We start from the raw sequence: 14104 nt of genomic DNA, 5'->3' as shown, positions 1-14104 counted from the left end.
CCTGCTGAGTTTGAAGAAAAAGTTATCAACTGTTTTCATGTCTGTTGGGAGTTACTAAACAATTTTTCCCCACCTCATTATAATTACAGGTTAAATCCACCAGCTTTTGTTATTATTCTCTGGTTTATTATTCAGATAAAAGATCAGATTCAAGAACTATGATGTTTTATTTCAGATATTATACCTCACCCTGCTGTTTAGCCAGGCCAGCATTTGGGGGTCCATTTGAAATCTACTTAAACAAGCAGCATGCCTCCTATATGGTATCTTTAAATAACTCCCAAGCTGGCTACACGTATTTTACATTAGAGCTGCATCTTTCCTTTCCATTTCAAAAAGTTTCTTAGTATTTTCTGTAGTCCTTTTTTTAATTAAGCATTTCTGTATTGGACAGTTTGTCCACTGCTACTGATCAGTGCAGTCACCCATGGAAAATGTCTTAGTATCCCAGTTCTGCTCACTCAACTCTGGATCAATTTTCACACTCTCCAGCACTCTTTGTCATAACAAAAATGTAAATCTAGAAGTATATCATCATGTTCGATAGAGTGTTTACCTGAGTTACTTCATCTGAACGGCCACTTCGTATCTGGGTCTATACAGGATTTTTTAGTTTTTTAAGGGGATAACAAGTAATCGTTACACAGGCTAAGCTGCTGACTATTTTGTACGAAGATTTAAATTTGGAACCTGAGCTGGGGCGATCCCAGATATGAGTACAGACTGGGAGAAGTCACTGAGAGAAGCCCTCTGGAGAATACTTGGGTGTTCTCATGGATGAAAAGCTGGGTATGAGCCAACATTGTTCACTGGTAGCCCAAAAGGCCAACTGTATCCTGGGCTACATAAAAAGCTGAGTGGCCAGCAAGTCGAGGGAGTTGACTCCACTCCTCTACTCTGCCCTACTGAGACCCCAGCTGGAGTGCTGCATCCTGCTCTGAGGTCCTCAACACAAGACAAGGATCTATTGGAGTGGGTCCAGAGAAGGACCACAAAGACAATCAGAGGGTGAGAGCACCTCTCCTATGAAGACAGGCTGAGAGAGCTGTGATTGTTCAGCATGAAGAGGTGGCTTTGGAAAGATTCTACTGCAGTCTTGCAGTACCTTAAGTGTCTTACAAAAAGGGAGAGGGATTTTTTATATGGACAGACAATGACGAGACAAGGGGCAATGATTTTAAACTGAAAGAGGGCAGGTTTGGATTAGATATACTACAAAGAAATACTTTGCTGGGAGGGTGGTGAGGCACTGAAACAGGCTGCCCAGAGAGGCTGTGGATGCCCCATCCCTGAAGTGTTCAAGGCCGGGCTGGATGGGGCCCTGAGCAACCTGATCTAGTGAACAGTATCCCTGTCTACAGAAAGGGGGTTGGAACTAGATGCTCTTTAAGATCACTTTCACGCCTAACCGTTGTATGATTCTATAAAGTCAACTCACCAAAGAAGCCAGATGCATTTACTGTCCACACAAAGATCAACTTTTCTAGAAAAGTTACTTTTTCATATGTATCACTGGTTTGCCAGAATAACTCCCTACCATCCCCTGGAATACAACAGCAGAGACCTTAATATCTCTATTGCACACATAGAAACTTCTATAAATCTTTCATCTGCTGAGATGTCATCTATTTCTGTGTGTACAAGAACCATCCTAAACATGAAATCTAAATCAAGTAAAGGTTTGGTTCAGGACCCAGATGCGTTTTCAGGAAGACCTGAAGTTTACATTCTTTTTCCCCAGTTGCTGGTAAAGAGCAAGCCTCATCTTACAAATGATTACAACATTGCAACTGCAACCAACTTATCAGATACTGCAGTGTTCACGCTGAAAATGTAAATTAATTTAAATGTACTCAGAATCATTGCCTTCATCCAGACTCATATTTAAATAAATGAAAAAGAATGCTTCTAAGCTTTCTAATCTGTTGCTCATTTAGAGTCATCAGATATATTGTTAAGAGGATACAAGTACTCATAAAACTCTGACACAGAAATATTTTTTCGTTTACTTTCCCCACTGCTTCATTATTCTTCCAGACAGGCTTCTATGCAAAACAGCTTTTTATCTTCTAACTTTGATACCATCAGCTCTACTATATCAACTGTTTAACCACAGTGAGACTGCATTTTCACAATCTGGAGCAGACTACATGAACAGTTTTACAGGCCTCTCACTCTTCCTAAGAGCTGCAGATTCTCGCTCCTGTCCTGTACCCTGCATTGGTCAGCACTGACAAAAAAGCTGGGGAAGGAAACTAATTCAGGTAAGAACCCCTTGAGCAGCAAGGGAGGGGAAACGTTATTTTTCAACCACATCAGTTTGCTCCTCCTGTTCAACCACACTAACCCGTGCAGCTGTGACAGCACAGCAGAGGTAAGGTCCATCCAGGAACTGAAACTATTTTAAGTACTACAGATACCAAAGAAATTTCCATGGAATTGAAGCCTAATCTACATTTATAGGTATAGATCTAAAGATCTAGTGCTTAAAAGATGCTTTAACTTTCCACTCCCTAAATTAGCTGCAGAGGCGAAAAAACCTGTCAAAGCACCTCCAATAACAAGCAGTAATCATAACCTGATAGTAGCTGAGATACTATGTGAAGCAGAGAGTTCAGTAGCGAAGTTCTATGATACCAATGTAATGGATACTAAGCACGGACATTCCTTTGCACATGAAGGGAATTCAGTTTGTCAGCTGCCTAACAAAAACCCCCACACCCTTTCATGAACTTGATGTCAGCAGAAAACCAATGATAGAGAGCATTCACTCCTGGACGAAAGTGTTTATATGCTCCTGAAAAGCAAAAGCATTTACAAAAGTTCTGCACTTCAAAGATGGAAATCATCTGCATATTCCGGTAAATGACTAGGGTTTCTTTCAGGGCTTGCATGAACATTGGGCTGCTTACGTTGCAGGATATTGCACTGATTACAGGACTGAAGAACACAGAACTGTGTAAGTTTGAAGATTTTCTGAACAATTTAACATTTTTTAAGTATTAACAAGGAATAATAGAGGAGGATAAGAGGATAGAGCTTTGAAGTATGTTGAACTTTTTCTTTGTGATGCCTGTGAAACTTCTGGTAAGACAGCAGTGATAACCACACAATGGACAACTAATCCTTCTTCACCTTTTCTACTGATTCTCTCAACAGAGCTGCAGAGGCATCCACCCCATCCAAGGAGGCCGCCCTTATGACAGCATTAGAAAACAATGCAGAAGTACTTCAAGAGGCCTTCTTTGTTTACATCAGCAGCAAAAGGAATGCTACAAAAAATTGTGGGCATTTTCTGCTCAGTGAGACAGAAACCTAGGGACAAAAGACATGGAAAAAAAAATTAAGAACTTGATCTTTTTTTTGTCACCCCAGATTTCACTGCTAAGTTCTGTCTTCTGACCTCACAGTTCCTCAACTCTATCAGCAGAATCTGCAGGAATGCAGTATCATCCATTTTCAAGGAAGATGTGATTAAGGAACACTTAAGCTAGTTGTACCCAAAGACTGGAAAAACATCATTGCACTTCAAGAAGGGCAACACGGATGATCTGGTGAACTACAGGCTAGTCTGATAAAAACACAGCTTATTCTATACCATGTGTGTGCTCAAGAGCGGACCAGATTGACCTGAGAGGCAATAGAGACTGGACAAATCCCTGAGCAACCTGCTCTAACTGGGCCTGGCTTGAACAGGATGTTCCAACCCATATGATTCCAACCAGCTGTCAAGTAAAACCAGTGAGTATTCATAGGTATGAAGCATCTCCTAAGGCAACTGCACATCACAAAAACTTCCAAAAAGAAGTAGCTCAGTCACTTTTCTTCTTTTCCCTCTCTAAGTAAGTCTGACACCCACTCAAACTCTCCACACAAGTAAAATAATTTGAGTAACATCAAAAACAGGAACCAACAATAAACAGGGAAAAAAGGAGAAACAAATAAACAAAAAAGTAATTTTTTCATCTCCCCCATCATGAATTCTTTACTTACCTAAGACCTCTATTGCTAGACTGGAGATATATCAAAAATTCAGAAATTAGGAAGAAAGTTTTGTTGTTTTTATAGGAAAGGTAAGTCTAAGAGAGATTTTATAACATATAATATCTTCCTATTTTATAGATTAAAATAGGGAATAAAAGGTGAGGTTAGGCTAAGAGCAATTTCTGAATTGCCAATTTACTCTCAAAATCCAAAAAAAAATATAAAGCTCACAAGCCATTTCAAGGAAGATGAGAGTTGAACAAGAATTCCAGAATACAATTTCTGTGGTAAATCAGTATGCGATGTTAATCACACATGATCTCAAATTCTGAACACTGGAACAGTTTTAGAAGATGAGCAAAACACAGCAGGAAACTTTATAGTGTATTATGCATGTGATTTGCACACTTCGTTATGCACCATGGGATCCATCTTCATATAAAACCTAAGCTTGTGCAACTGAGAATACAGAAGCACTAAACAACAGCAATCTATTTTAAGAAAGTGCTGAAAGGCAGTTACATACAGAGTAAGATTAATAACCCAGCCAAACTACCTGGAAATTAGGCAACTGACACTTCGAGAAGGTTTCCACGCTTGCTGCAGTAATTGGAACACCAGGCTAAAATAAAGCACTGTATCTACATACCAAAAGGAAGAAGGAAAAAAGAACTTATACTACTTAATACTTCTGGATTTATCCTGTAAAGTTTCATAGATGATGTCAGATAGATACTATCCCCTTTGTAAAAACATACAGAAATTAAAACTCCAGAAAGGTTCCACAATCTCTGCAAGAACTTAACTTGCATCTGCAGGACAGAAGAATCATACTCAGAATGGTTTTGGTTGGAAGGGGCCTTAAAGATCATCTAGTTCCAGCCCTGCCACCATGAGCAGGGGGGAGACCTTCCACTGGACCAGGTTGCTCAGAGCCCCATCCAGCCTGGCCTTGAACACTTCCACAAGAAATGTTTCTTCTGTAAGAAGAAACTCTAAATGTAATTAAAGCAGAAAAAAAAGCAAGACACCTCTTTGATGTTGTCAATTGTTCAAAATTCACATGAAATGGACAGCAAAAAAAGTATACAAAGAAAATGATCAACAACCTCAATTAAACCTCAAAAATTTGATCACATGAAAAAAGTACATTTCAGAAAAAAATTGAGTAGGGAACGTATGATGCAAGAGTTAGTTAAACTAAGTGGTGAGAAAAATATTTCCATTTGCCTTTCTGTAAAGGCTAAATACCTGGGGTTTTCTCCTATTCTTAGAGACACTGGCACGCTTTCCTACCCATACAAGGCAGCAGTCAGCTGAATTGGATTTCTGATACGGCTGAAAAGTAACAGACTAGCTTCACCAACACTTCTCCCCACCCCGAGGACTAGTTTCCTGTCAGTTCAGCTCCTTCAGCCAACTTGCCATGAAGCCAGTGAAGTGCCAGTATTTATTCCAGCACAGCTGTGAGCGCTGTCTCTGGGAGGGGCAGCAGCTCTGTCCCTCTGAGCAGCACCCAGCAGTGGGCCTGGGTGTGTTGTCAACTGCTGTCACAATTCCTTGTGTGGCCATACAGCATGGCCCCGCACACAGGGTCTTGCTATGACTCTGCAAATGCACACACAGTTAAAATCTATGCACATTATGTCTGTTAAAAAAAAAAAAAATCAGAGAAATCCAACACAAATATAGGTAACAGCCTTCTGCTCAGACTAGATACACTATATAGCTTAACTCCCTTTGCAATTAGCAATCATCAATGCAGCAAGGTATGAAATAATGCAACTACAGACTGCACTAAGAGCACTGAAGTCTTTGCAATGGAAGTACCAAACTTCCCCAGACCTAACAACGAGTTTAAGGAACGCTGACAACTGCTAACTATGTCACAGTATACTAACATCCATTAAGCAGGCTTTATTTTTGAAAAAGCTAAAAAATCACTTTAACATCCCATGAAAAACAAACATTTTCTCAGTAATTACTCATAAAAACAGCGAAAGTGAAGTACTGTCAATCGACTAATTTTTAGTAAGACATGCCAGCTTGCTAATTGAACCTAGTTATAAAACAACTTTTCAAGAAACAGCACTCAAAAGACAGCTAAATCAAAATATCACACTTGTTAAGCGACCATCCTGCAACCAGAGATGAGGTTCAGCTGCATCCATCCAAACATGAAACTCCTGCTTACCTTGATCTCTAAGTTCTTTCTTCCACCTAATGAGTGACGCCTTTTACATGTAACATAGGCTTTGCTACATGATAAAGAACATTTTACTTTATCAATGACAGATAGTTTCTTGTAGTATTTATCAAGTAAAGATTCAGCTATAACATATTTGCCTTATGGCAGAACTATTAAATCTCCATTGAAGCTTTACTGTCCCAGTGAGAGGTATATGCAATTGCAATAACCTGGGCCAGAGTAGTCCTGAAGTCCACTTTTGAAAGTTTACTCCCAGTTGTAAAGGATCCTTAAATTGTCCCTTAAGCAGTAAGCCTTGGTAGAAATAAAATTACAACAAACTCCAGTAAATGTTTCTAGAAGTGAGCCTCAGAAATTACAAAGGCAATTGTAAATATGAAACCTAACGTCTACTGCATAGTTCAAATTCTCATCTAATGGGGTCTTGAATAATCTTTCTGTTAGACTGTCGTATTAAATTCTGTCATCAGCAGGATATTCATATTTTGCTAAATGAGCCATAAAAATTGGACATGTCAAAGGAATACAACATTATATCCCCTGACATTAATAAAAATACATCAGCAGAATGAATTTTATACAAATGAAACAACTGTATGGCATTGAATAAAAACACACTCATAAAAATAACAAATATTTTGCAGCTGTTTCTTACAGACATAAATTTCTAAGATTACATATTATTAATCATGTCACATAGTAATATGTTTTACCACACCAGCAGAATATTACTGGTATTTTTCGTTCCTAAAACATTGTTGTGGGAAGTCTTACAATAAAAATAAACAAACAAACAGAATCTCAGGGAGATATGAGCAGGGAGACTTTGTTCCAGCTCATATGGTCTGAAAACAAACAAACAAAAAGCCAGGGGGGGCTTAACACAGAGTTTCTGAATCATCACTACTCTTTATCTATAATGTCTCAAGAATAAATCAGAGAAAGATACCACAAAGTCTTTCAAATTCTTCTTTTATAGGAATTACTGGGACACACACGCAGAAGTGTTTCCTTCCCTCATGCAGTGCTTACAGCCCTTGTCTGTTAACAAAAACTTTTTAAAGGCCTGCTGATCAACCTGGGAAGAATAACCACAGCCCGTTAATTTATTCCCTTCAGTCTCCAGCCTTCACTATAATCTCGTTCTTCGCAGAAGGTAACCTGCTATTTAAAATAATTGTGTTTCCTTGCGCAGAATAAAGCTGCTCTTACACTAAAATACCCATTACGAAGTTTAAGTTACGTATTACACCTTAGCCTGACTTAACAGATCACCAGGCAGAGATGAAAGAGGGAATGTTCTATTCTTCTCAAATGTAGAGGCTGTATGTTCTCCCCAATCCAAGCCATTGTCCTGCATCCACCAGTTACCCTTCAGTGAGCAAATTCAACAGAGGTTTGGCAAAGGGCCAACCTGGCAAGATAGAACAGAGCAAGTTCAATCTCTCTGGCAAGAAAGTGGTAAGTCTCCAGGGTGGTGGAGAGTACATGCAGATCTGCTTCCAGAATGGAGTCGCACCCACTAACATGACATTCAGACACCAATTACAGACTTTACTACAGCTTAAGGTCAGTTTAACCTGAAAATATTAGGTATGCTAGGCTGCTGAACACAGAAACAGTAAGTTAAGAACAAATGCTTTAAAAAATTATATGTGTAAGATGAAGCTGCCAACAAATTAAATTCTATACCATGTATAAAAACAGTAATATTTTACTAATGCTTAAATTTTCTTCATAGAAAGTAAGTACAGAGCATTAGACAGATTTTAACCTATGAAAAAATATCCCTACCTTAAAAAAACCTCCAAACTGAAACCAAGTGCCAAAACATGGGCCAAAAGAAAGGAACTTAACAAATGTGCTCCCCTCACCTCCAATGCAAGTGCCTTTTAGAATAACCAAGTTAAAAGAAGAATCACATTTGTCCTTTTTCCCCAAAACCGTAATTTGCTCCTGTTATCTCTACACTGTCCTCCACCACAACAGCTCCATTTCTATGTGTTTTCTCAGCCTCCTGCAGCACCTATCCTGCACACTCTTCCACTCCTTCCCTGGCAACACACAGATGAAGGCATATGCTGTCCTGTGCCTGAAGTCCTCTCACTGCCCTGACCCCTTGATTCCTCAGCCACTGAAAGAACACCAGTGAGCAGCAAACTGAATCATGCTCAGGAAACACTGAAACCTTCGCTTCATGGACACTAATTTTGACTTCTCTGCTTAATGGAGTGAGCAAGTTTCACAGAACTTCTATATTTGTACCTGTGAGATCTTTACACCTCTGCAAATAAAAGGGTTTAAGTTCTGGAAAAATAAAAGTTATGCTACCCGTGTTTGTGACTTGTAATAAAGCACCAGCCAAGGACATTAAGGGCGGTGAGGCACTGGAACAGGTTGCCCAAGGGGGTTGTGGATGCACCAACTCTGGAAGTGTTCAAGGCCAGATTAGATGGGGCCTTCAACAATCTGGTCTAGTGGAAGGTGTCCCTGCCTATGGCAGGCAGGTTGGAAATAGGTGATCCTATTACTGGGATGGAAGGACGCAAAATTATGAGGTGACTCAAAAAACCTTCATATTCTTATAAAGCAATATTTAAAAGTGACAAGTTTGGTGGTTACTCTCACATTTGATGGTTAGTCTCACATTATAGGATATCTGCTACAGCACAAAACACCTTGATGCTCCTCAGTTACATCAAATACGAGACAAAGTTAAAACTACAGACTAGGTGAATTCTGATACTGCACCAAAATCCATGTACAGTCTTCCAGGAACAACAGTAATAAAAGCCAAACTTGCTGTTGAAACCATTAAAAGAAATAATCTATTTTATCCTCGTACATAAAACAAGAAGGAAAAGGCTGAAATATCTTAACAGGCTCATATCTGTGCAAGCATGACTTCTGCTAACTGTTGGTTTAATGTTTGCTATCAAACCACATATGAATGTTACTACTTTTGTTATTACTTTTACTTTTTTTATTTATACTTACATAAAGAAGAGTGTAAGAGGGTAAGTGTTCTCTTTTAGGAACATTCTCATTTAGTTTTTTTTTTTGCCACTAAAAACCACTAGAAATTCTGTACTTTTTCTGAAGAAAGAGTAGTGCTTTACTACCAAATCCAAGTGCCAAAAAATAGTGGATGAGGCATCCCAAACAAGACAGTTACTCTTATGCCAGGAGCTTTTATGTCCCACTTTGTGAAAACTTAATACAGTAGTAGTTGGTCAGGAAAAACTACCAAATAACAAATGCCTCCACAATGAAAACCAGAAAATTGCACTCAGATCCTTTACACTTCAGAAAGCTCAGGACAAGCCTGGGCTCCTAGAATCCTATGTCTCAAAATTAAGAAGATGATGATGTGAAAGAGGACTGGAGAACAGGTTTTTACCTTAGAATGTGCTCCCAAGCATATTGCAACACATGTTATAGAGCAGTAAAAGATAAATTAGGTTTATATTTAGTATCTTTCTACATGCTTTAAGAAGCACCCTGTCTTTCTTAATATTTCATGCCACCCATCACCCAAGTTAGTCAGGCATGTATAAAAAATAAGACAGTAAGAAATGTTTTCAGTTTGACTTTGTTGAGGAATAGTCCTCAACAAATGAGTTTCATTCATAGAAAATAACCTGTTATTGAAGTCTGTAACAAGGTTTCCTATTCTCAAAGCCACTGGAAAGGACAGCTGGACATTCTTCAAGTCTAAGAAGATACATGTGCAGTGCTGGAAAAAAAATTCTGAATGCATCAAAGGACTGGGACATATGAACAAGCCATGTCACAAACTTCGCACTTTCTCATAAAAAAAACACTCCTAAGAAAAACAGAAGAAACAGAACCTGCCTGGACATTGATGGGACAGATGCAAACCAAAGAATTCAACAGGATTAAGCAGGAGTTCAGATAGACACAGAAGATCAATGATACTTGAAACAACTCTTCCCCACACTTTCAAGCTAATCGTAATCTCCATTAGATCACAAACAAAGCACCAGAGACTGATTAGAGACAACTACAACAATTAATAATTAAATTTCACTGTTAAGAGAAAAATAAAGATAAGAGTCTTGCAGGTAGAAAAGTCTGGCAGGTAGAGAACACTCAAGTGTTCTACCTGCATATAAACTCCACTCTACCCCCTAATTCGTATTACTCCAGTCAGAGATTTCTCAGTATGATTAAAAACAGAAACAAAAAAAGAGAGGAGAGGCTGACCACCACTTCAAAAGGTAAATCTGTTAACTCTAAACTAATACACAAAAGCTGTACGTTTCTGTACCACCCCAGAATCTCAGCTACCTTGAAGAAAATATTTTAAGTCTACAACTCCTGCTTTAGTGAAGACAATTCTTTACATGTGAACTGAAAGAACAAAGCAGTCTTCTGGTGTCCTCTGGCAGACAACTGTGAAGTTTATACTGCTGCTGCTAACAGGTAGTTCAGATAGTTTTCTCTATTGTTATTAGGAAACCTGTAGCCAAGAAATAGGAATGAAAATCGAGCAAATTCCTGTCAGGACTGCACTGAAATACCTCAACAACTCTGAAGCTAGGGACTGGCAACATTCCTTAGAAAGGAGATCCTCAAAACGAAAATTCAATACTGGTTCCCAGTATCACTACTGTAATCAACAGGAGGCTGAAATAAGAAAATAGGAAAGAATAATACATTTCTCCCTTCTTCTGGAAAATATTTTAAAGTTTACCTATTATCTACTGCATAAACATAGGCAAACGTTAAATTTTGTGCTGGAAAAGAGGAATACAATTTCCTTGCAATTCAGTAATAGTGAAGGAGGCAGAAAACAAGAGTTCCCACAATTTTTCTCCAGGGTAATGATCAACAGTACTGTCCATTCCCACATGTTTAACATGCCTCCTACTTTAAATCCAAATGAATTTGCCTGTAATTTTTTATATTTTAAGTGTGACTATCAATTAAGAAACACAGGAACTTCTCCAGACAGAAATCTCTAATCACTAAACTTCTCCTCCTCCACATCAGGAAAGAATTCCCATGTAAGAGAATTACTTTGTTAGTGTGAATTTCTGCATATTTGGCCCATAACTTTGAAACAGCAGTGTAAAAAAGCAAGTTCAGAACAGTTTTACTAATTTCACTTGCATCTAGATTAAATAACAAAAATAAGAGTACTTTTCATACTTCTAACAGTCCTGCCACTGCAAGTGAAGTAATCATGTAGGCCCTGTATATCCACGTGTATGTGATCACTATTAGCACTGCTTCAGAACGGTAACAAATGTTGCTTTAAAGAGTCCATTATAGTCCTAGGGATCTTTTCCACATTTCCATTAAACAGTCTATACAATACAGAACAAAAAATTATGCACATTAGATATACAGAACTGGACAAAAAACATGCACTAGTATGAACCACTGTGTTCAAGAATGGTATTATTCAGCAACAAATCAATCATTCAAGGAACACCCTTCCAGAAAGATCATTTTGTTTTCACTGCAGAATAGAATAATAAAAATATTAAGAGGAAGCACTTTTACAGTAGAATGACAGACATTATTTCTTCACAGCAACATCTGTTACACTAAATGAAAGAAAAGCAGTATCTCACTGGACATGTGGAACCAAAACCAAAATTCTGAACAACTATCATACGGAAAAGCAATTTATTTCACTTAACTCTATATTTATCTTAAGTCTGACTGATAGTCAACATAAAAAGGAGAGCACCAGAAATATCTGTGTACATGTATGTAAACACACACACACACATATGAAGGTACATATTTAACCAGCACAGTATCCCTTAGACTGAGTTTAACTGGTGATAGATCTAACATCCACTTCACCCAGACTTCTTCCATTCTGCACATTTAAGGCAGGGATGGACAGGGAGTCCTGGCCCGCCCCTTTGCCAGTCTTTAAGAAAACACTTCTGGAAACATCAGGTAAACAATTTTTGGTTGTTGCTTAACAGCCTTTAAAGGACTCCACAAAATATACACTCTCAGAAAATTATAAATACAGCTCTAGGCTCATGGATTAATAACCATCATCCAGCAATAGAAGTTGCCATATTTCCTACTCTACACACTTTCATCCCCTTTTTTTTCCCCATTATACTTGTTTCACAAATCTGGCATTCTCGTGCTTGTCTAGTCTTTGGATAACAGTGGTTCTAACATATTAGGTTGATACAATATGCTACCTTTCCAGATTACAAAAAACCTCAATTATGTATGTATGTATTTATAGATATTCTATACCTGTACTTTTTTCTATAAACATCTCTAGTAAGTACCTATCAAATAACATATGAAAGCCTTTCCCCTTTGCTTTAAATCAGTACAGATTTTACCAGCTCTTACTAGATCTGCCCCAGTATGACTGTCCCATTTGGACTTGGGCCACCCCCATAAATTTTTGTAACCACCATCTACACTAGATTTTCTTCACACGTGGCTGCATATTCTTAGGGTTTCTACCACATCATCAGTCCTAAAATGAACGTGTCCCCAAACAACGGGGAAATACAAAACCAGCTGGTAACTCAGTTCACCCATCGTGGAACACTGAAGCTTCAAATGGAGATGCTATCCAGTGTTATGTTGCTCCTGCTGGTGGAAAGAGAATTTGTAAGCAAAAAAAGTGTGGATATTGCATATAAAATCCGTCTTTTCTTAGCCACCTGTCCAGCCAGTAAGTACTCAAGATGGACACAGAAGACAGTGACTAGTCATCACCTTGACGCTTTTAGCTGTCCGCACAAAACTCACTTAGGCTGTGGAGAATTCAGGAAAAAAATGGGAGTGTCTGCATTTCATCACCAAATCCTTTAAAGGTATAAGGGAGGTAACATGACAGCTGTTATTAACCAGAGTTTCTGAACATCAGAATTCCAGATTAATTATTCAAAACAACAAGCAGTATTTTGTTCGCACAGTACATCTATCCAGAACATCTAGTAATAAAAAGCCAATATCCAACATCCTGCAGCAAAAGAAAATCTGCAAGATCTTATGTTCTGTGCAATACAGGTACAGCAAATCTCCAATGCCAAACTTATCCCTGACTTGAAAAACTCTGCTCATGAGTACATAATTTCATTAATTTTTCTTTGTTATCATCATGGTAATTTGGCAGAATTTAGTAGGCTGCTGGCCTATGCCATCAGGACATATGCTTATAGCAATTTTGCAAGATTACAGTAGTACATTTTTTGATGTATCAATGAAACTGTAAAGGCTCAACAGTTTAAAAATATTCCAATTTCAGGAGGCTTTTTCCATTATAATTAAGAGCTTTATAGTGAAAAAAAAAACCTCAAAACACCAAACCCATACTAAAAAAAAAAAAAAGTCAGGGCTTTATAAACGCAAAAGGTTTTTTTCAAACGCTGGTAATAAGATTCATCATCACCTTCGTATCACAATTATAAGCATTATCCCCCTCCCAAAATTAAACTCAGTCCCAAACCTTTAAAGGAGCCTTTTAGGAGCAGGCGAAGACTCATTTTATGGTGGGGCCAAAGAATACGGGCTAGGCCGGAGCCTGGGAGCGGACTGAGGGCAGGGCAATGCAGCCCTGGCCTCCCCTCTCACCCAGCGCTAACCCTGCCCGGCGCCCCCAGCCCACCGCGCGCCGGGCCACGACTGAGTCCTGCCGCTGCACCAAGCCCCGGCTGCTCTCGGCGCTGCCCCGACAAAGGAAAGAAACACCGCACTCCCAACCCCTCGGAACAGTAAAAGAAAGAAAGAAGGTGGGGAAAAAAAAAAAAGAAAAAAAAAAAAAAAAGAACCAAATCGCCCTCACTTAAGCCCTCCCTCAAAAGCAGGTCTCTTTTCACCAGACCTAACCACGGCACCCACCCTTCCCCCACCACGAAACCACCTCTCATTGTCGTCGCACCCAAAGGGGAC

General features: G+C 38.9%; 1 protein-coding gene across 4 annotated transcripts in view; it reads right to left on the bottom strand.

Moving 5' to 3' along the window:
* SENP6 (SUMO1/sentrin specific peptidase 6) overlaps positions 1–13713 on the bottom strand; it is a 69009-nt gene extending 55296 nt beyond the window's left edge. For all 4 annotated transcript variants that reach the window (XM_017742847.1, XM_017742846.1, XM_017742848.1 and 1 more), the window contains exon 1: positions 13662–13713. In XM_017742847.1, coding sequence (XP_017598336.1) covers positions 13662–13698 — 37 coding nt within the window. In that variant the 5' untranslated portion in view covers positions 13699–13713. The remainder of the gene's footprint in view (positions 1–13661) is intronic.
* Between the last annotated feature and the right edge of the window lie 391 nt (positions 13714–14104).

Source organism: Corvus brachyrhynchos, unplaced genomic scaffold, assembly GCF_000691975.1.
Source record: "Corvus brachyrhynchos isolate BGI_N302 unplaced genomic scaffold, ASM69197v1 scaffold87, whole genome shotgun sequence".
NCBI lineage: Eukaryota > Metazoa > Chordata > Aves > Passeriformes > Corvidae > Corvus > Corvus brachyrhynchos.
Note: the sequence above shows the minus strand (reverse complement) of the source record. Positions and strands in the feature narration are given on the sequence as shown.